The following is a 24,477-nucleotide window of genomic DNA, read 5'->3' as shown; positions in this document are numbered from 1 at the left end:
TACTTTGTGAACACTAGCTTAATGTACGTTACAAGTTATTTGACTAAATAACTAAATGTGTTGGATATACTTCCCAACCTTAATTATAATTCTTCATAAATCTTGAATATTCTCACTGTTTTATTGCTTGGTGGTGTAGTGATTTGTTTTATTATTATTATTATTATTGTATTGAATTAGTTTGTTATAACTCATTCTTGTCTGTATAGATAAGAATAGCGATGACGTGGCAAAAGGGCCATACCTACAAAGTGCAGTAGAATTAGAATTTATGTGAAATACATATGGTATAAATAATTTGTCGTTACATTTTAATGGCTGTCAAACAACAGCATGATCATAAAAATGTTTTTTTCTTGAAGTCTCATAATGCTAACATGACTCTCTTGACTCTCTTGAACAGAACGTTGCTAGCTCGTTAGCATTTTGTGACTTCCAGATAATTCAGTTATAATGATCATGCAGTTGTTTAACAGACGTGAAAAGGTTATGGGCAATTAACAACACCATATACATAAACAGAAAAAGCAACCACAGAAAATGACGATTTTTGTTTTGCCCATAGAAATTGAATAGGGTTTCGCACTTGTACCGCACTTTGTAGGCATGGCCCATTTGAAACATCACTCCATTCTTATCTATACTTATTTTCAAATACTGCTAATGCTAATGATGCTGCTACATGATAAACCTATGCTCATCCACGGTCCATATGACTAGTGAAACCTTCACCCACCTCCTTGTCCCTTGTTCCTGTCCTTGCCGCCAATGTCGTTGTTGGGGTCCAAGGCATCAGCCAGGTCAAAGTCATCACCATCTGTAGGGGTCAAAAGGTGAACGAGAGTGAACCGGGGACACAGAGTTATTATCATAAACTAAAACTAAAACTAAGAAGAAAATTAGGAGTTATAACACACTGTCGTAACTTAAATTAAAATAAAAACAAGACTTTGTGAAAAAAATCCCACTGAACTAAAACTATTTTGTCTGCTTGTAAAACTAAACTAAAGATTAACATGAAATGTTTCTAGTTTTTGTTTTTTATCTATGTGCCGAGTTATGTACATCTCTTTATTTTGTGGACTGTTGAGACAATTTGCCCATAACTTTTCCTTAGACTATGTAGACTGTTTACATATTTGTGCCCACCTGTACATTTTATGGACTGTTGGGTCCATTTGAAGTGTTCTTGTTAGTGTCTCTTTTTACATGCTTTTCACATTTGTCATCCGGGATGACAAACTTCCTGAGTTTTCTTGACTAAATATACACACTCATCTCTTTTATTCTTTCTTTGTCAGATTTTTGTATGTTGTCTGCATTTTGTGGATTGTTTTTCTGTCCTGTCTTTTCATTCAAGGATTTAAGCTAAAATGGCCTGCTGATTGCTGTTGAGTCTGCAAGTGCAGTTCATTTGTGCAGCATGAAACCAACTGGTCCCAATTTTAAGTTAGTTGAGGATGTATTGAAAAATTAATGTAACAGAATTAATAGTTTGTTTGTATTACAAAATACCTGTTCTAAACTTCTATATTATACCTTTAAAAAATACCACCCCTACCAAAAATACTAAACCTAGAACTAAACTAAAACTAAACATTTATACAAAAACAAAAGAAAAACAAAAAAATGAAATAACACTACCAGACCCAAACTGAAATATAACTAAACTACACTTAAATTGAATAAAAATTGAAAACTAGAAAACTAAAAATTAATGAATTAATGAATGAATTAACAAATAATTGTAGACTGTTGGATTTCTTGTAAACAAATGTGGTTGAATTGTCTATAGAGTAGCTCTAGGAATACACATTTTTTAGAGTAAGACAGTTTAACAAGACATGAAACATGGCTCTCACACATATACTGACTTGTACACGAATGGACCCACAAATATACACAGACAAACAGATAGATGGGAAGTTTATTTTGTAGCCTCTATGTTGACAGATTATTGTTCTCACACCACAAATGTGACAACATGCTAAACACTGAACATACATTCTTCAGGTAAACATGAAGATATAAAAGTAAATAGTTCACTGTATGAATAGTTCACAAACACTGTTTGATAACAGGCTGTGACCTTGGCCAGGCATCCCGTATGTGACGGGATTATTAGTTTCAGAATTTGGTGCATATCCAATAGGTTCAAAGGTTGTTCTTAAATAAACTGAGCTCTTGTTTAGCCACTCAGTCACATTCCACACAAGCGACACTGATAAAAACAAATACAGACCAGTTTTCCCCCCAGAATTTGTCCTTGGTAGAACTGAAAGGCCTCTGAAACAGCATTTTGTGACAGTAAAACTCTTCTGCAAAACCAATTTAAATCAAATTCTTTAAGGGTTAGAGGTATCTACTCTGGGCAGGCTGGCCCATACTAGCTATTTAATAGTGGGGGAAACACTGACATGGACAATGGACAACATGAATGAACTTATGATCCACTGGCACAATACACTGTTCTGCGGCTGAACAATTTACCATTAAAAAAAACATAGTTTTCATGGTTTTCGCTTTCTGTGCAAAGTAAATTGTCAGAATGAGGCCAGTCATTGAAGACATAATAATTCGTTTTTATTTCAATCAGAGAAACAGAGAAATATAGGAAGTTATCTCCTGTTTCAGTCCATGATGAAGGCAAGACGCCAATGGTGTGACCAGGTTGTTGAGTGACGAGTATGACAAGACACAAAATGGAACAATGGGTTCAGTGTGGTTTGTGCAGGTTACATCTGCACAAACTATCATCAAGACTGATGGGAGGACTTGACGAAACATGAAAAGGTGGTTGTGATGGGTCCACTACAGTAGGTGTTTGGTTTGAGCAGTACCAACCAGACAGACGTCTAGGGGGCAGTTTGGTGGAGGGCAGCAGGTCTGAACGCATCGTGGGGAAAAGCTGGCTCTGCCTCTCATCTGTTAGTACAAGCCAGTTCTTAGCCAGTTAGTAGGGATTATGGTAGGTACAGACAAATGTACAGATTAAAAAGCGGTAACTTTCGGTCATTTTCAAGATTCATTCATGTCACTTTACAGCCCAAACGCCTCATAACCATGCAGAAAGCTGGATAATAGCATTTTTCAATGGAATGTTTTTACACTCAGAATGGGTATCAGCAGAAAATTATTGCAGATGAAGCGCAGTACTGTGGTACTGTAGTACTGAATAGTACTGTACTCTGTTTCCTTAACTCCAATCACTTTCTATGGCCCAAAACAAGATAGCTGATGGGACAACAGACATTTCTTCATCTGTCTGATGGGACAAGGTGAACACAAAGACTGCCGATTTGGTTGTAAACCTATCCAAGGGTGTTGGCTTGGATATCAAATGATGATTGAAAAAGTCTTTACATAACTAACATAAGTTAATGCAATTACAAAATCAATGCATATAGTGGAACACCAACCCAGCTACTATCCACTTCCTGTCTGTCCATCAACTAACATCCCTCCTTCCTGCTGTCCCTCAACTCCTGAATCACTTAACACGTTTTCACCTATTTTTATGAGCAAAAGCCCTTTCACACCAAGTGCGAATTTCCATGCAGATTATTCGCACAGAATTTTATAAAAAAAAATAATTTAATGATTTATAATGGAGGCTCGCACACCAGGGCAAAACTTTTGTGCGGCAAGAAAAAAAATTGGAATCCCTTCATCTTCGTCTTTCGATCACTCAAAAGCTTGTTTACGGGGATGATGGTAAATGGCCATATAGCCTGTGACCACACCGTCCTTCCTGCGCATAGGTGAGGCATTGCTCTGATCCACATTCACTCGCACAGTGGGCTAGGTAGGCTAATATACTGTATATATACAGTATATATATTGCCACAAATTAAACTATTGGCTGCCAAATTGAGAGTATGGTAGCCTTCACAGACTACATTTGTAAACTGTAGCCAGAACAGCAACTGGTCTCACCCCACACATACTGCAAACCGTTGCTCAGGGTCTATTGGCATTTTTTGCAATTTTCTCCCTGCAACATAACTGCAACTTACACACAATGGGCTACAGGGCGTTGGTGGGTGGGTGTGAAAGTCTCTCCCTTTCCTTCTTCTCCTCCTCCTTTTTTCCAATGACCAAGTGAGCGCCATCAAAACTCCATGTAATGTAATTTCACACATATGATTACACATATTATTATACCTTTAGAACAACAATGTGACGAGCCCAGAGCTCCTGGACATGAAACGTGGCATAGCCTGTCTGTGGATAAAATGACAGATTCATTGCGCAGTATTGTGCTTCTTGTACACACTTGTTTTTAAAATACTGTATAGTTACCACCGCCAAGGAGGTTATGTATTCGGTGCCGTTTGTTTGTTTGTCTGTTTGTCAGCAGGATTACGGACAAACTACTGGCCCGATTTTCATGAAACTTCGTGGAAGGGTGTAGCATGGGCCAAGGAAGAACCCATTAAATTTTGGAGCGGATCCGGATCCGACTCACAAACAAGCCTCACGAACAAGCAATAATAGCACAAACATTGGCCTTGGCGGAGGTCTGCGCTCTCTGAGGGCCCTTCTAGTTTGTACTGTTTATCATCTAATTGCACAGTTCTTTTTGCTGTTTTGCTACTCAAGCGTGCTTGGCAATGTGCCTGTAATAATCTATATAATAATGTAATGGCTTCGTCTCCGTTTCCCCCTGTATACATTGGATTTTATAAATAAAATACACAGACACTGATTTGGTTGTGTTGTTTTTATTCCAAAGATGAAGTTTTGAAGTATGGTGTTTTTTTCCCTATGTAGGCTACATTAGGTTATTAGACTTGCTTAGACTTGCTGTGCTGACATCAGCTGTAATGTTGATGCGGTCTATTGACGTCTTTGCTTGACTGGCGAAGCTGTGAGTAATCCATCTCTCCATGGTCACCTTCTTTCTTTTCTATATTTCTTTTGTTTTAAATGATAAATATTCATCATGGACTAATGACTAGTCCTAAACATCCCTATGGTATTTTTAACTATTATTAACTAAGTATTTTAACTTTTATTTAGGCTACAAAAGCTAACTAGGCTATAAAAAATAAATAGCAATCCCATAAGTAAAAGTATCACTTACAGGCTATGTCTATGTGAGAGCACTGTTGTTGCTGAATCCTGGAGAAAGTTTAATTAAGTATTGAATAACTTTTGTGTTACAGCCTACATATTTTAGTATGATAGTTAAACTAGGCATGCTCTTGGATGAGCCTATAAACTCTCTGTGTTTCGTCCACGATGGACCCAAAACTCCTGTTTTTATTGTTTTATTGTTACTGTTTTTTTTTTACAAAATTCTCACACAAATATTCCGCAAATCCGCGCCGCAGGGTTAGGGTTAGGTGCAACAGCTTTAAACTTAGGTAAAAACTTTATGGTCCAGACTCCAGACTATCCGTTCTCTCACCTGGCTTGGGTTTGGGCTTGGCCGGGGCCTTGGTGGCCTTGGGGGCAACCTTGGGTGGGGCTTTGGTGGTGGTGGGGCCATCGTCAAAGAAATCACTCAGGTCAAGATCTAAAAAAAAAAATTGGAGATTGGAGATACTTACCTTACCAACTGCCATTGAACTCTTTCTCTATTCTCCCTATAATTAATACATAATTTCAAACAGTTCCTTTCTAGAGAAATTATTAGGAAATTGCGGACCCGGAAAATAAAGCATTACCTTACATCACACATAGCTAACATTATGACAGGTAAACAAAAAAATCCCAAATAACATTTTAGATTTGATTTAGCAGCGATCTTACATGGTGTGGTAAGATCTTACTGGGAGGTCAGGGGAATTGTGCAGTGATTCACATTACGCAATTAATTCAAATGCAGCCTGGCACTGTTCCCGGTTAAGCTGCTGTGTGATTGTTACCTGTTCCTGCTCCCCCTGCTGGTACTGCTGGTTTTGGTGAAGGGGTCGCTGTTAGAGAGAGAGAGAGAGAGAGAGAGAGAGAGGGATTAAAGAGAGCTGAATTGAATAAAATTATTTTGTTTTTCTTACTAGTGTGATTAGTGGAAATTTCAAATGTTTTTGCCGATGTCTGAATGCCGTAATTATGTGCTTTAGTGTTCTGTTCAGTTCCACCGCAGGTAATGGTGCTCTATTTTATTATAGAATAGATACATTCTCAGTCCCACTGTAATGAACTATATGGACTGTCTTTTAACTTCAGTAATTAGATCACATGATGGTTAGTGTTAAATACTCTGTGAATACATTCTGAACTTAGGCTGATTTCTACACTTCAATTCTGAAATTACAACTTCTTTTCGGTGGATCAGTGGTTAGCAGCAAGCAAAAATTCCCAGGTTCGATTCCCAACCCTAGTCCTTTCTGTGTGGAGTTTGCATGTTCTCCCTGTGTTCACGCAGGTTTGTTTGCCTCGGTGTTTCCCTGCCTTTTGCCTAATGCATACTGGGGTAGGCCCCAGCGTGACCCTGAACTGGAATAAGCAGGTATGGAAAATAAATGTTTCCTTCAATTATTTTAAAGCAGTTATGATCTCACATTTTCTATGATGATTGTGGTCGCTTTTAATAATGTACGTAACTACTGTATATGTTGCTGGAGCTTGTGACTGAATTGTATTCCTTGTCATTTTTATGCATTTCTGTTGTTCTCGGGTCTATATTGAAAAAGAGATCTTTAGCTCAGTGAGACTAACTGATTAAAGCTGCACTGGGCACAATTTTTATGTAAAAATCCAGCCATTTTATCAGCCTAAATCAGGAAGCGGGGCTGCAACAGAGAAGAGCGTCCCATTTCCCCTATCTGAGATGCAGTAGATTCACCCTATTTGCCCAAATTAAATTCTGGTGTCAGTCACTGGTGGTAAATCTCCGTACAGGAAGTGACGAATTTGGTATTTGACCACCATGAAAACCATAATATTAACAATCAAGATAATCAAGATCAGATTTCGGATTTTTACTTCCCATTCATTTGAATGAGGCCACGAAACTAGCCTGAAAACTGTCATTTAACACGTTTGTAAACAGATTCAACAACATATTCCGCTTTTTAGAAAACAAAGCAATCTTGGGTCCTTCGTCATTTTGCATTTCTATTCTTGCTTTACACTAAAATTAATATTTAAAAAAAAAGTTAATCCAGTCTCCCAAACAGGAACTATCTCTCCTACTTAAAATCCCTCTGCAATGTTCTCTTCTATCAATAAAAGTGCTATTTTGCAAAATTGTGTTCTAAAAAGTTGGACCCACAGTCAATTCAAAATCACAGTTGTGGGATCTGTTGTTGAATCTGCTCACCAACATGTTAAAAGACTATTTTCGTGGCCTCATTCAAATGAATGGGATGTAAAAATCCGAACGCTACAAACTCGTCCAGCTGCATCTGATCTTGGTGAGTAGTTTATATTATGGTTTTAATGGCGGTCAAGTGCTGCATAACCCCCATGTTAAAACTTAGTGGAATATTGCTTTAACAGCAGCAATCAAGTGCTCTGTCCAGAGAAAGCTGGACTCACCAAGAATCGCTGAACCTCTCCACCACCTCCACCTCATTAGACACTAAGCAGAAATTTTGTTTACTGACACTGCACATGATTTTGGGGTAATGAAGTCCTTAAAATTCAGTTACTTTCACCAGCAACATGCAAAAGTGCAGCTTTAAATAAATGAAATCAATGAAATGTGAATGGTGCTCTAATGTACTTACGTGCTTTACTGTCATCACCGCCCAGGGCATCAGACAGGTCAAAGCCATCCTGAGACAGAACTACAGCACAGAGGAGAGGGAAGGAAGAGGGGAGGGAGAAAGGAAGAGGAAGCAAAGGGAGAAAGAAGAGAAGAATGGGATGAGAAGTCTGCATTGTATCTGACAAATAATACTGAAAAGGGTTCAACAGATATGTGAGGGCCAATACTGATATTTTTAATTGAAACTGCCAATAGCCGATATTTTGTGCCGATATTCAATTCATTTGACCATTTTCATGCCAAAAAATTCCCCAACATGAAACATCTCTAGATCATGAGACTCTCTTGAAACTGAGGATAATAATCCCATAGATAGCCTACTGATCAACTGAATGTAATCAATCGCACTCCATCAGCACAGCAGAGACTAATTCAGGAACTTGTTCTACTGACCTAAATCTTCTCATCAACAGCTTCACTGGCACTGCTGGTATTATTTGGTCAGAGATTTAGGCAAAGGTTGACAGTCATTGTTTAATATGTTTGTGCTTTTTCATCTATTTAGAACTGTCATTTTAAAGTAGGCTATAGATGGCATATAAGCCAGAAACCCATCAATGATAATAGATAAGCATGATGTGTGAACAACATTGCCTCCACTTCTCTGCCCTAAACCCCTTTTCACTGTCCACATTCCAGACTGGGAAGAATGCAGTGTGTGTGTGTGTGTGTGTGTGTGTGTGCGTGCGTGTGTGTTGGTCTGGTTTTAAACAAAGCTCTAGAACATGACAGAACTGTCAAATTCTTCCAGCATGTGGACAGAGATCCTATTGTACCCATGCACACAAACACGCACACACACAAATGTCCCGACTCATAGTTTCCCTTTGGGCAGCACTCGCTTGAGTTAGAGCATTAAAGAAGGCAGTTTGTGACTAGAAGGTTGCTGGTTGAAATCCCTCTGCCTGCCTCAAGAAAATGGCAGAACAGTAGAACAGAAGGAAAAGGCGATACTCCATTCATCAAAACCATCACCTCAAATGACGAACCGCAGTGAAGATTTGAAGTAACGTTTCATCAATGTCGCCTTTTCCTTCTTTGAAGGGACTGTTCTACTGTTCCACATTAATGAATATAATAATAATGATAATGATAATGATAATAATAATAATAATAACTTTATTTGTATAACACCTTTCATACAATCTAATCTTTTCTTAAAAATACCAAGCGAACTCACCATTCTGAGATCTAGAGTGGGGGTATTCCACCGTTTAGGGATGTAAAAGCAGAAGGCAGCTTTGCCAGAGTTCTTCTGTACAACATTAGGAACATCTAAGAGGAAGGTAGTAGAGGACCTTAGTGTTCTGGCAGGGACATAAAATGTAATTTTTTTATAGATTGTTTTGGTAGTCCAGTAAAAAGGGAATTACACTAGTCCAGTTGGCTATATTCCTAAAATGAAAGAAGGCTGTCTTAGTGACCTACAAGGAGAATTTTTTTTTTGAATCAGTTTTTTGTTCATTTAATTTTAAAAAGGTTTTACTCATCCAATTATTGATGTCAGTGAGACAGGCAATAAGTGCACTCAGAGCATTAGGGTCGTCTGGTGAAACGTATAGTGTGTCGTCTGCATAGCAATGGTAGTTGACATGGTGATGCCTAATGATGTGTCCAAGTAAGAGCATATATAGAGAAGATAAAACAGGGCTGAGACTACTTCCTTGAGGAATGCCATAATCAATATCAACTGTCTGAGATACATAATCACCCAGGCTAACAAAGAACTGTCTCCCGGTTATATAAGAGCAGAACCAATCAAGAACAGTATCAGAGAGACCTACCCATTTCTCAAGTCTGTCAATTAAAATACAGTGGTCAATCGTATCTAACGCAGCACTCAGACCTAGAAGGATGAGGACAGCCACTTTATTTCTATCAACAGTAGTTCTTAAATCATTAACTACTTTTAGTAGGGCTGTGGTTGGCTCGAAAACCTGATTGACAGTCAGTCTTTGCTTTTATTCATTCTAGTAGCAGGACGCTGAATTCTGTAGATGAGTGGGGTCAATACCCACCGAAGGATTGTCTTTGTAGAGGGCACCAACGCGGGTTGCCGATTTTTCGACATCTATAGGAAACCCGCTTTACTGTCGCAAACAACAGCCAGTTTTAGGCTCAGACACCTATGGGTGGTTCTGGATATTCCTTTTTTTTCCCTGTCATCTGTCTGTTTTTGATATAATGCATATTACAATTTACAATTTCCCATTTGGCAGACACTTTTATCCAAAGCGACATACATATGAGATTTTAATACAACACAAGCAAGGATCTAGTCAGGAGAGAACAACGAGAGTAAGTGCCATGAATGGTTTACAAGATATAAAGGGAAGAGGGCAGAGAGGGTCCATTCAATGGTGAGTCACTATGGTGGAAGTTTCAATGTTTATAGTTACTCACGTTGTTCTTTTCTCTCAAGGGTTGAGAGAAATGTATTTACTTTACTTTGATGTTCCTACATTGGAAAATACATACATTGTTGGGTGACAAAAGTAGTCCTACAGAGGGAGATAAAAAGCGAGGGTTAGTCCAATAAAGAGAAAAAAGATAATAACCCAGCTCAAATGCATGGACTGTGATATTGCATATCTACAAGAGACACCTGTCAGATGATGAGCATGAAAAATTTACCAGATCTTGGGCAGCTCAGGTGTATTACTCCTCTCGCAGCTCAGGCCGCAGGCAGGGAGTGTCCATTTTAATTCATAGGTTAGTCCAGTTTTGCTTAGATTCAAAATATTAAGATAAGGAGCGAAGGTATGTCTTAGTTAATGGGGCCATAGCGGGCGTCTGGATATCCATGTTAAATGTGTATGCGCCAAATGATAATAATCAACAAGTTAAAAAAACTATATTTGATCTGGTCCTGGAGAAAGCACAAGGTATACTACTCATTGGGGGAGATTTCAATCGTGTTCTATCTGTTTTGTTGGATAGGAGGACCTCATCTCATACACCCCTCTACCATGAGTAGATGTCCTAAAAATATCTGTGAAGAGCTGGGTTTTGTTGATGTGTGGCAACACATGTACCCCAGAGATAGAGATTTTTTTCTTTTTATTCCCATCCCCATTCCTCATATTCCAGAACTGATTTTTTTTCTACCTAGTACTGAAGCACACAGAGCACTGAAGTGTCAAATCCACAGCATAATATGTTCAGACCATGCAACAATGTCTGCGGTATGGGATGTGGGGCGGAGTACTTCTACCAGTAAATGGAGGTTGAATACCTCCCTAGTTGGGATGGTGGGATTTCAAACCTCTGTTAGAGCGGAGTTTATGCAATATCTAGAAATAAATGATAAAGCAGATGTGTCACCAGTCACATTGTGCGAGGGGGCAAAAGCTGTGTTAAGAGGCAAAATAATAGCATTCGCCTCAGCTTTGGAAAAAAAACCAAGAGCAGCCAAATGCACAGAACTGCAGACAATTTGGCTCGAACAGGCAAGGAGTGTGCTCAATGATTTACTTACAGAAAAAGATTAAAGGAATTTAAGATATCTGAAACAACGTTATTATGAGCATGGAAGTAGAGCCACCCAACTGTTGGCTTATCAACTGAGAAAACAAAGCAGTCTCACTATTGTACGGAAAATCAGAAGCAGTATCACAGACAAACCCGTCCTTTATAAACCTAAAGACATTTCTGGTGCATTTTCAGCTTTTTATAAGAAGCTATACTCTAATACGGACACAAATACAGACTCAGAGAGGATTAACTCATATTTAGAATCAATTAATCTGCCCAGGATGACCGAGGCAGAATCAGAGCTCATTGATGAACCCATAACTAAAGAGGATATTGAGGACTGAAAGGCTGAAAAAACCCCAAAAAGTCCTGGAACAGATGGATATTCGAATGAGTTTTACAAACTTTTATTCAAACGGGTGAACTTCCACCTGGCTAGAAAGAAGCGATAATCTCAGTGATTCACAAAGACTCCAAAGATCCAACAGAGGGCAATTGGCCTGTAGGAGGTGCAATCTGTTGGATCTTTGCATTCTTTGTGAGTTAATCCTCTGTCTGTATTTGTGTCCGTATTAGAGTATAGCTTCTTATAAAAAGCTGCAAATGCACCAGAAATGTCTTTAGGTTTATAAAGGAAGGGTTTGTCTGTGATACCGCTTCTGATTTTCTGTACAATAATGAGACTGCTTACAATACGACTCTTTGCCTAATCTTTCTAGCATGGAAGAGTTACTTCATGACAGACAATGCTCTTACAGATATATATTGAAGATGTACTCTTTATTGGTGGAACAGTGTCCAAAGCCAAACATTCACAAATCTAGAAAGAGTTGGGAGTCAGCCATGGGAACGACAATTGATGAAGGGCTATGGTCAGCCATGGTAAATGCCGAACTTAGACTTAACTATTATAACTTCCTTTACCAGGTTTATTGAACACCTCAAAGAGTGCATCAATATAAACCGGAAATATCAGAAATGTGCACTGTAAATAGCAATGTGTGAAGGTGACAACATTTTGCCACAATATTTATGATATATTCCCTTGCCATCAGACCCGGAACTTTGCCTCTTGGGGGATTTAACTAATATAAGTGCAAATCTCAGAAACAACTACAGATAGCTCTTGGTGTTGCCAGAAAATATTTGGCAGTGACATAGAAGTCTGACTCCCCCCTCTCTATAAAAAGATGTTTTTCAGAAATTAACAGCTGCATTCCCTTGGAAAAGATAACATATGTTCTGAGCAACAGAAAAGTTTCATTAAGATTTGGCAACCTTACTTGGACTACATATAAACACTACCGCTACAGATTTCAGAGGAAATGTAGACTAGTATTGACAGATAGTTGTAATGTCTCCTAAATAACCTCCTTTACTGTATTGTATTTATTATTGTTTTATTTCATTTCATTCATCCAGTTGTTTGTATAGTTATTCTATATGTGTATGGTGGTGTGTATGGTATGTGTATTGGTATATTGGTATGTGTGTATATATGTAATCTTTTTTTGTGTGTGTGTGTGTGTGTGTTTTGGGGTGTTTTGGGGACTAGGAATGTTGTGGGCATTATCCTTTATATGTAAATAAATAAAATATGATAAATATTGACTCAACACAAAATATGACACATTATAAACTGGGTTGATGCCCCCAGAATTCACAGGGTATACTGTATGTGCAGCCTCATAAAATAAAATTCAAAGGAGGATGATCAAAATGCAGTCATGTTGAAAATCACGCAAAGGCAAAATGAAATTACTGAGATGCTCATTAAAGAACAAAGACTCTCACTTGTTCCTACATTTGTACCTTTGTGCATACATCTGAATACTGCATTGAAAACAAAACTGCAAATGATCTTGGGAGGTTGTTTTTCCTGGAACAATTCACCAGTGGTCTACCACAAGTGCTTGACAGAAGCAGCATGCACATTGAACCTAAAACGGGATATAAAGAAGCTAAAGAACTGTTGCAAAAGAACTTTGGAAAGGATCTACTGATCGCTTCAGCTTATCAAGAGAAGACCCTGAATTGGAGTGTACAAATTGGAGGACAGAAAGGGACTTCAAGGTTACTCACTGTTCTTAAGAAGCTGTTGTAATGCAATGACTGATGTTGATATGCTGCAAGACAGTAGTCCAACACGCATGAATACAGTCATAGCAAAACTGACTTATACGCTTAGAGAACTGCCGCATAAGCACTGTTGCTTATGATTATTATGAACGCACAGGAAAAAGAGCCAAGTTTAAACAGCTTGTGGATTTCGAGACAAGCAAGGAAAGTATGAAATGCGGTGATGGATTCAGACCCAGAAAATACATTTTATGACAATAACACAGGAATCAAAATCAAAGAATGGAAGTCATGGAAACACTGAACCATCCGGTAAAAAGGTTTGTTTGTTCTGCAAAAAAGATTACAACATGGATGCATGTGAGCAGCTCCGTAAAAGAAAGCATGATGAAAAAGTGAAACTCCACTGAGGGACCAGAAATGTCAACAGAAGACAAAACGTAAATTCCTAGAATGGAATTGCTAAAGGATACACAGAAATTGTGCCACATGATGAATTAACCACATGGTGAACTAACCAGAGCCAGTGACCATGATGTCAGACTGAGGGTATATATCACAAGCAAGGAAGACGCCGTTTGATGATTTGATAAATTAATTAAAACATTAAAACATTCATCCACCTCATCTGGACCCATGACCTACAAGCAAACCCATGTCACGGTAAGAAAGGAAACCTACAGGACTAAATAAAACAAGGAGAAATATGCATTAAACCTATGGGTTCCCAATATCCATACCCTGACACCTTTAGTGTATTTGGTGTTACTATTATAGCAAAAGTACATCAATTATGTTATTAATCAATATAATGCCGTCTTTACACAGCTGACCTGGCTAATGCTGTAGCAGAGCCGGCCGCTTGTTGTAGCGTTGGATGGTTACCATGGTTACTGCTTTCTGTTAATAAAATGCATTTGTTGGATCATTACATTTGGTTTGTATTGTTCACTGCTATTTAAATTTATTCTACCATACCCTATTTAAAACACGTGTCCAATAAATGATCTAATTATCCGAAATCCCTGTTTTGAAGCAGATAGTAGTAAACTCACTGGCACTCACTAAAAAAAATAATTTCTGTAATCCTAAAAGCCAATGTACCGCCAATGTTGTAAATTATCTTGCTTAGAATAGGCTTCTGCCTTGTCATTGACATGATTGATTTGTCAAAAAAAAGGTGGCTAGCCAAACAAGGGGAGGGAAGGTGGTGGGGGGATTGGTTTGTTGTAATGAATAATAATAATAATAATAATAATTGGATAATAATATAATAATAATAATACTAATAAGAATAGTACTCCCTCTGGTGATGAAAAAAATATTGAACATAGTAACTTAATAGTAACTTAAGTAACTAAGCTCTCTGAGCACCTCCTTAGCAGGGGATTCAAGTGACCATGATAGGATTGAAAACATATGTCTATATTAGAGATGGGACGATAAGTTTATCTCACAATACGATTTGATATATGATATGGATTCAATGCAACCACGAATGATGTAATAAATAAAGGTTCAATGACGGCAAAGTCTGACTGTGCAGAATTATGTATATTTCTGAGCCATAAATCTTTCAAGCAGTGGAGGGGGTGTGGCTCTCTATGTGGATAACAGCTTTAATTATAAGGTAATGGAAAGTATGACAACTACTATTGATGATGTGCTGGAATGTGTCACCATTGAAATCTGTATGGAAAAAAAGAAAAATGTAATTGTTAGTTGTGTATATAGAGTACCCGGATCCAACATTGAAATATTTAAGGATAGTATGGAGGGAATGTTTGCTAAGACAAATCAGAAAGTTATGTTCATTTGTGGAGATTTCAATATAGACCTGTTAAATCCTAATAAGCACAAAATGACTGATGGGTTTGTTGATGCAATGTATAGTATGAGTTTATATCCAATGATCACTAGACCAAGCAGAATAACATCACACTGTGCCACTCTAATAGATAATATATTTACAAATATTATGGAAGACAATACAGTGAGCGGGCTTCTAATGAATGACATCAGTGACCATTTGCCAGTTTTTGTGATCTATGACTGTGGCGATGGGAAGGATAAGGATGTCAATAAATTTAAATACAGGCGAGTGAGAATGGAGGAATCCATGAGTGCATTTAGAGATGAATTACTAACACAAAACTGGAAAAGAGTATATGAAGAAGATGATACTGACAAAGCCTATGAAACATTTCTAAAAATATTCAAATCATTATATGACAAAAACTGTCCAATAAAACAGTACAACAGAAAGCAAAATTATACAGATAGGCCGTGGATCACAAAGGGACTACAAAATGCCTGCTAAAAAAAAAAACCTATATTGAGAATTCATAAAATATAGAACTATAGATGCAGAAAATAAATATAAAAAAGATAAAAATAAGTTAACTAATATTATGAGGATATGCAAGAAGGAATATTATAATAAAATATTAGAGAATAATAAATACAACATCAAGGGCATATGGAGTGCATTAAATAGCATTATTAGAAATGGATCAACAAACACAAGTTACCCTCAGTATTTTATTGATAATGATAAGACTATAAACAATAAGAATAATGTGGTTAATGGGATTAACAATTTTTTTGTAAATGTGGGACCAAAATTGGCAGAAGAAATCAACAGCCAGAAGAGGGGGGGGCTGTTGATGTTTATGGGGATAGAAATCCAAGCTCAATTTTTCTAAGAGCAGTAGAAGAACAGGAAATTATCGATATTGTTAGTAAGTGTAAGAATAAAACGTCTACTGACTGGAATTAAATTAATATGACACTAGTCAAGAAAGTCATTGACGGCATTGTAAAACCACTAACTTACATTTGTAACTTGTCCTTCAAAACGGGCACATTTCCAGGTAAAATGAAAATTGCTAAAGTTATCCCATTATATAAAGCTGGGGATAGACATCACTTTACTAATTACAGGCCTGTGTCCTTACTTTCCCAGTTCTCTAAGGTATTGGAAAAACTCTTCATTGAAAGGTTAGACAGTTTTATTGAGAAGCATAAATTGTTGAATGACAGTCAATATGGATTCAGAACAAACAGATCAACATCTATGGCATTAATTGAGCTAATAGAAGAAATAACTAGTTGTATAGAAAAAAAGAAGTATGCAGTGGGAGTATTTATAGATTTAAAAAAAGCATTTGATACCATTGATCATGATATATTACTCAATAAAATGGAAAGGTATGGTATCAGAGGGGTTGTGCTGAATTGGTTGAAAAGCTATATAGGAAATAGGCAACAATTTGTACAGATAGGTGACTACAAATCAACATGTATGGATATTACTTGTGGAGTCCCACAGGGGTCAGTATTAGGCCCGAAATTGTTTATTTTGTACATAAATGACATATGCAGGGTATCAAAGATACTGAAATGTGTTTTATTTGCGGACGATACCAATATTTTTTGTTCTGGGGAGAATTTGCAGCAGCTTTTGGAGGTGGTTACGGCGGAAATGAGTAAATTAAAATGGTGGTTTGACACAAACAAGTTATCATTAAATTTGAGCAAAACCAAACTTATGCTATTTGGAAATCGTAAAATAAACACACACGTACAAGTGCTGATAGATAATGTTAATATAGAAAGAGTATATGAAAATAAATTTCTGGGTGTGATATTAGACCACAAAATCTGCTGGAAACCTCATATAAAATATGTGCGAGCAAAGTTGGCAAGGAGTGTTGCAGTTCTGGGAAAAACAAGGCATATTTTGGATCATAAAGTGTTGCACACTCTGTATTGTTCACTTGTATTACCGTATCTGAATTACTGTGTGGAGGTGTGGGGTAACACCTACAAAAGCACCTTACACTCATTATGTATACTACAAAAAAGAGCCATAAGGATAGTAAACAATGTAGGATATCGTGAACACACTAACATGCTGTTTTTAAAGACACATGCTGTGAAATTCATGGATCTGGTGGAATTTAAGACTGCACAAATAATGTACAAAGCAAGAAATAATTTACTTCCTGGCAACATACAAAAAATGTTCTTAAACAGAGAGGGGGGGTATAACTTAAGAGGAAAACTGAATCTGAAAAAACGTTGTGTTCGTACCAATCTTAAGAGTATGTGTATTACAATTTGTGGGGTGACTTTGTGGAATGGTCTTGATGTAGAACTCAAGCAGAGTAAGAATATCAAACAGTTTAAGAAGATGTACAAAAAAATGATTTTCGCGAGGTACAGGGATGAGGAAGGGGCCTTGTTTGTCTCAAGAATGTGACGCTCGCTGATGATGATGTTGTTATTGTTTTTGTTTTGTTTTTTGTTTTGTTTTGGGGGTTTTTTCTTTTTTTATTTGTTTTCTCTCTATGAGTGTTGGGACATGCCGGATGGGCACCTACAAGTTGATTATGTATAAAGAAGTATAAAGTATAAAGTATAAAGTATAAATGTATAAAGATGAACATAGAAGTAATTATTTAAGTTGTGTATGATGGACACTGGGGTGGATAGTTGGACTATAAACAGTAAGTTCATTGATTAAGCTTAGCAAAGGGGTAGGACCAAATAAGTATTTTACTTCTTCCTACTCCATTTCGGACATGTAATATTTATTTATTTATGTTGTTCATTGAGAATTTGTTGTATACGTTTACTGTTAATTTTATTGGTTATTCTTGTTTTGTTTTCTTACGTATGTGTATATACATATATATATATATATATATATATATATATATATATATATATATATATATAATCTTTTTTTTTTTTTTTAACATGTTTGAAATAAATCTATTCTATTCACTTGACTTACTATTTCAATGGAGAGCTTGTGAAATTGTGATGGCAAACCATCTCATTTGTGATTACTACAGCAGAATAAAATGGAGCTAATATCACGAGTTGATGATTTCTGCCCCACGCTATGTATTGTCACAGTTTTGTATTGCAATATAATGAAATTCGATATCTCATGTCCATCCCTAGTCTACATCAATATTTTGATGGCCCAGGAATATAACAGTGGTAAGGAAACATCATAAACTATTCAGATCGTTATGGAATAGAGAAATATAATGAAATTTTACTAACATTTTACTATCTTTGACAATCAGGCATATGCAGAAATGGCAATTTTGTCACTTCTATTAAAATTACCTTACATCACCAAACGGCCATCCTGGTAGAAAAATAACAGATGAGAGTAATAAATGAACAGGTGATTACAATCAAATGACAAACACAGCCAATGAGCTGTGTGTATTGTAAAGCCCCATATTGGTAGGAAATGTATGTGACATCATGGGAATACTATGAATAGGTTCTCTGTGTGTGTGTGTGTGTGTGTGTGTGTGTGTGTGCATGCGCGTGCGTGCGTGTGTGTGTTGAGATTTAACTCAACCAATGACAGAGCAGCTCTGCCTCTGAGAAATGTTTGTAGAACTAAAATTCTGATCTGGGAAAAGCATGGGACAGTGGATGGATTACAGCACTATGGGGGTACAAAATAACAGCAGTAGAAGATAGATACTGAGACAAAGAACGAACGAGGGAAGCATAATTACTACACCGAATTAGGGCTGAGAATAGTAATGAAACAAACACACACACACAAACACACACACACACACGCACATACATATGCACCCAAAGACTCAGACTCAGACTTCCCCTATTCAAAAGAGGAAAATGCTGCAGTTGAGGCGTCCTGACACACACACACACACACACACACACACACACACATATGCACTCATTAAAACCCAGGCCATGGAGCCAAATTCTGCCCAGTGTGCACTAATCCTTTCTCTGTTTGTTGTCTGGACTCTGAAGCCTCCAGTGTAGAGATAATTTACCAGAAAAGATACAAAAGCAGTGAAAAAGACCAGCTAACCTCATTGTCTACCACTCAAATGCCCACATGGTGTGTGTGTGTGTGTGTGTGTGTGTGTGTGTGTGTGTGTGTGTGTGACCCATCCCAACCCAACACAGTCAATTATTTTGGCATAATACCCAAACAAGTCTCCCTTTATTCAGCATCCTGAGCGGTAAAGCTGATCTGACACTTTTCAATATGAGAACTAATAACAATAGTTTTCGAGGCAGAATGTAATTTAACAATGGTATAATATAATTTTAATCTATAATGGTGAATCTGTTGGTCTCTATATAGCTAATACTGTATTCGTTACTTGGTACACCCTGATCCGTTACCGGCAAACTATGTGATCAGCCTGCAGAAAGCAACCTGATGAAGACTGTTCATTCTGATCGTAGCCTACCACCTCCCTTTTTATCCTCATTCTCACCTAAACTGGCTTTATACACATTTTTATCTGCAGAGTTTACCACCGTTCTAGACTTGGACATGGATGTGAATTCATAGTATATAGGCTACATGATGGTAAGTAGTATTAAACTTGTTGGTTGTTAATACAGACTCGAGGTCATTGATTTTATTTTCTTCACCACTAAATTGATCCTTTTTCATATTCAGTCATATTCATCACGGAGTATGATGTTATAAATTACAACCTGCTCATTCAAAGTGGATTGAAAGATGAAATGATAAAACGTGTTTATCTATGTAGCTGTAGTCCAGATAGAGGCAGGTTAATACTGAAGTGGATTTAAAAGCAGCGGTGTTGCCGCAGCACATGGATCTGTAATATCTGAATCTATAATAACTGAATCTTTAATAACTGGCTGTATAATAACTGGTTTTATAATAACTGGATCTATGATAACTGTTTTTTTGATTGCTGGCTCTATATTAACTGGATCTGTAATAACTGGATCTATAATAAATGGCTCTGTAACAATTGTTTCTATAATCATTGATCCCAAGCCGGTGGACCGTTAATCAGCACTAAATGAAAACGCTGTACAGAAGGCTGAACATGTGGATGTGCTGAGGTCTGCAGAACAAAGCAGCCTTACCTTCCAACGGCAGCACAGACAGCAGCAGACAGAACGACCACACCGACCAGTTACCCATGGCAGAACGGTCCACAAAATGGTTATACACTGATAATACACTCGTAATAGTCTACTATTGTTCTAAAGCCTGCTGCTGAGCTCCGTCTGTCTGGAAACGCAGTTAAGGCGTTTGCTGTGCACTTTGATTTTCAGCAGAAACCTTGGTGCGCACACAACCCTAGCGTCAAGCACAGGCAAAATACACCGACACTTCCGGTCACATCTTTCAAAATAAAACCCCTACTGAACAACATGAGTTCCAACGTTTCTGGGTGGTGAAAATAAAGAATATATTTAAGGAATCTGTAGCCTAAATGAAAACCACGGTTCTCTATGCAATATGCCCTATATGCCTAGCTGCCAAAAATACACAAAGACTCAATCACAGATCAGTTCTACTACCTTGAAAAGTCCATTACAACCCATAATTGGTCCTAAAGTTTGCTAAGAATGGGACTACAATGGCTATGCAAGATGCCATTTATCAGGATATATCATGCACTTTGACATTATTTTGCATGGCCCGTGGCACCTCTAGTATTGAAGATCTTTTCAGGGAGCCAAGTAACTATACTTAGTCGTTATTTAGCTCCAAAAACAAATTAGGCCATATGAGGAATACCTCTATCATATTATCTATTATATTATATATATATATATATTATCAAAAATATCCATTCATAAATGGATATTTTTTAAGAAAAGGTGTTTCTAGGCAACATATGAGCTAGGTTTAAAATGTATCCTCATGAAAAGTACATCCAAATGTTCTTCAGATATACCTCAAGCTAAATTGTAAAGATTTGCAAAGATACGCTGCCTAGATGGCAGTGTACTGTTGCTGCAGTTTTATTGTGATTCTGTATGCATGACCTATTCATGCATACAGTACTACCAATTTTGCACCAACCAACATTAGCCTACATCACCACTTTTGCTTATTTTGCTTCCAGACTGATTGGAGCAAATAATTGTATTAATTACTGCCTTAATTATTATAATTTGATGGAAAATGTCTATCACACTTTGCACTGACAGGTGCATACATAAAATAAACACAAAAAAAGCCTATAGTGAAGCCATGGGTAGTGCAGTGTCCTGTTTGACAGCTTCTTGGTATGAGTCCTTGTGTTTAGAGGTGAAATGGAAACAAGCATATTAAGTCAGGTTGTGTTGGTAAAGTTATCGAGAGAGCAGACATGCACAGGAAATGTTTCCAACTATGCTGACTGTGTGCACCACCAAGAATAATGGAAAGGAGAGGGGCAGCCTAGACAATTGGCAAAATAAAAAAACAAAACAAAAAAACACTGGTATTATCCTTTAACATGTTCTGTCAGTTGCATATGTTTAAATAGCCTTGATTTGCTTTATTCTCTTCTATATTCTATTTATATTTGATGTATCTTATTACTATTTGCTGCTGCAACGACCCAATTTCCTCACAGGGATCACTGAAATTCAGATCCTAGCTTTTTTCAGATGTGACAATTTGTACTTTTATTTTGAAGGTAAACTCTCCGTAGTGTGTGTTTTTGTGTTTGATTGCTGCGGCTTGACGGCCCCGTCCTCCGCAGTGCGACCAGAGAAGCGGCGTGTAGCATCACATTACAGGCTGAAGGGCGGGTCCTTTCTTTCTGCTTTAGCTTTCAGCTTATTGTGGGGGAAACGGATTTTAAATCGGTTTACAGCAGGCCTGAAGCAGGTCTACAGCTGAATAGACAAAGCTCTGAAGTTGAAATGAAAACATCCCATTCTTTTCTGTTGTAGTTATAGTAGGCAATTTGAGTTTAGGGATGACCTGGGCTGGGTTGTAGGCTAGACTAAGTTGGATTTGAAGTTATAACTGTAAGGCAACCAGAATGCTTTTAGATAGTAGCCTAGCCTATGTATGGAGGGCCAGGCCTATCATATTAAGGAATCAATGAATTAATCAATAAATAAATAAATGCAATAACAAATAAAGCAATAAATGAATGAATGTATGAAATGAATCAATAAATAAATGCAATACCAAATAAAGTAATAAATCAATCAATAAATGTATTAATTAATGGTAAAATAAATGTGGGAATATTTATAGAAAAGTACACATTAATGCAGAATTTCTAAAATAAATCAATAAATGAATAAATAGGCTACCTAACTTCATTCATTATTTCTTGCTGCACTCGATTTCCATTATGTTAATGGACAAGTGAAAAATGGTAACTGGTTAATCTCTGATGCCTACATAAGATTGATTTAGTTTTTAGATCAGGTCAGCTAACCATATATGGATTGCTAACCATCACTGTTGTTAATACATCTGATTGCACACTAGCTAACATCTAGAAGCTAACTTTAGTAGTGGCTAGTTACATGTTAACATTATCATAAGTTGCTAAATGAGACTGCTGGCTAGTTAGCTAACAGCAAGGACGTAACTTTGGTTTGAACATTGGGGGTTTGAGATGCATAGACCCCGAGAACACCAACCCTCTAGGGGGGTCTGGGGGCATGCCCCCCCGGACGATTTTTTTAAATAACAGCTGTGAAATGATCATTTCTGGTGCTCGCTCGCTCGCTCGCTCGCTCTCTCTCTCTCTCTCTCTCTCTCTCTCTCTCTCTCTCTCTCTCTCTCTCTCTCTCTCTCTCTCTCTCTCTCTCTCTCTCTCTCTCTCTCTGTCTCTTACTTACAGTCTCCTGAAAAAAACATATAGGGGCTCATTCATAAAACTTACCACAAGCTGAGTTGGAGATGATTATTCATGCCTTTATATCATCCCGCCTGGACTACTGTAATTCCCTTTTCACCTGCCTCAGTAAGTCATCCCTGGATCGTCTACAAATGGTCCAGAACGCTGCTGCAAGGCTGTTGACCAGGTCCAGCAGGACGTCTCACATCACTCCCATCTTAGCTTCCTTACACTGGCTTCCCATCAAGTTTAGGATTCAATTTAAGGTTCTTGTAATCACATATAGAGCCCTGCATGGTCAGGCACCTGTGTACATCTGCGACCTACTCCATCCCTACATTACCAGCAGGTCACTTAGGTCTTCTGACCAGGGCTTACTGGTCGTCCCTCGCTCCAGACTCAAAACAAAAGGTGATCGAGCCTTTGAAATTGTAGCACCTAAACTATGGAACGCTCTTCCATTGGACTTAAGAGCTGCGGTCTCTGTTGACACTTTTAAAAAGCAGCTGAAGACTCATCTGTTCAGACTGGCCTTTGTCTAGCCTCTTGTGTCTGTATTTCTGTGTGTTTTTATGTCCTTTGTTTTTATGTTTTATTGTTTCTTACTATTTGATGGTCTTATTTTAACTATTTTACTCCTGTGAAGCACTTTGTGACTTTGTTCTGTGAAAGGTGCTATATAAATAAACTTTACTTACCGCGACGTTAGGGGCACGGTAGGGTGTTTCCTCATTCATAAACGTGAAATATCGGGACGTTATTAGCGTTACCGTTTTCCCCGTTCTTCCACCCCTTTTGATCATTTACATATTGGTAAAGCGATTTATAAAAGCACACCACGCCGCAAAAAATACCACCTGTTCTAGTCAGACGGTAGCCTACATTGTAGAAACGAACGAAACTAATGAAAATGAATGTAAATTATTTAAAAATCAATAGATAAAGTCACATTGTGTCCTAGCTATTAATTATCATTGGAAACGTGAAAATATAATATAATAATAAATATGACTCGCACACGCACTGGCTGTGATTGCGGTTGTAAACGCCAGTTTCCATCTGATTTGATTCAGTTTATCATGATAAAAAAGACAAGATGACCATAGCATGTCCCATAAACTTTTTAGCAGGTGCTGGAGTGTAGTAGAGCTGAAGTATTTAAGAAAGAGAACGCTGCACATTTAAGAAAGAAAACGCTGCCCATATATTTATCTTATAACGTTTTGATAGGTCTTCATCAGGTCATAATCACCACTGGCCAATTTATAATTTCAGTAAGTGACATAATAAACATTGCAATTACAGCAGTAGGAGTGCATGAGGAGGAAGAGGTTAAATGCCGTTCTAACGCGTCTCTGCTGCCCATTGACAAACAGGCGGACAGGTGTTACATATGTAAAGCTTAATTAACATGTTGGTTTTGATTGGCTGTCACCTGGGCTACAGCTTAGGATAACACAGTGGTAACGTGGTTAAAACGTGCCTAACCTCGATCTTTTTAGCACCGTGAGCGCTGAACCTGTTCTCAAGTTGAAACAATTTAAACTTTGTCTGAAGCGT

General features: G+C 37.6%; 1 protein-coding gene across 1 annotated transcript in view; it reads right to left on the bottom strand.

Moving 5' to 3' along the window:
* Window positions 1–20,306, bottom strand: part of cd99l2 (CD99 molecule-like 2) — a 42,500-nt gene extending 22,194 nt beyond the window's left edge. Inside the window, exons 1-5 of the mRNA XM_071926418.2 lie at window positions 20,201–20,306; window positions 7,680–7,739; window positions 5,874–5,921; window positions 5,414–5,521; window positions 737–817 (exon numbers count right to left, since the gene is read on the bottom strand). Of these exons, the coding sequence (XP_071782519.1) occupies window positions 737–817; window positions 5,414–5,521; window positions 5,874–5,921; window positions 7,680–7,739; window positions 20,201–20,258 (355 nt within the window). The 5' untranslated portion in view covers window positions 20,259–20,306. The remainder of the gene's footprint in view (window positions 1–736; window positions 818–5,413; window positions 5,522–5,873; window positions 5,922–7,679; window positions 7,740–20,200) is intronic.
* Window positions 20,307–24,477: the final 4,171 nt, after the last annotated feature.

Source organism: Centroberyx gerrardi, chromosome 23 (assembly GCF_048128805.1).
Source record: "Centroberyx gerrardi isolate f3 chromosome 23, fCenGer3.hap1.cur.20231027, whole genome shotgun sequence".
Taxonomy (NCBI): Eukaryota; Metazoa; Chordata; class Actinopteri; order Beryciformes; family Berycidae; genus Centroberyx; species Centroberyx gerrardi.
The sequence above is the reverse complement of the archived record's forward strand: the minus strand, read 5'-3'. Positions and strand labels throughout refer to the sequence as shown.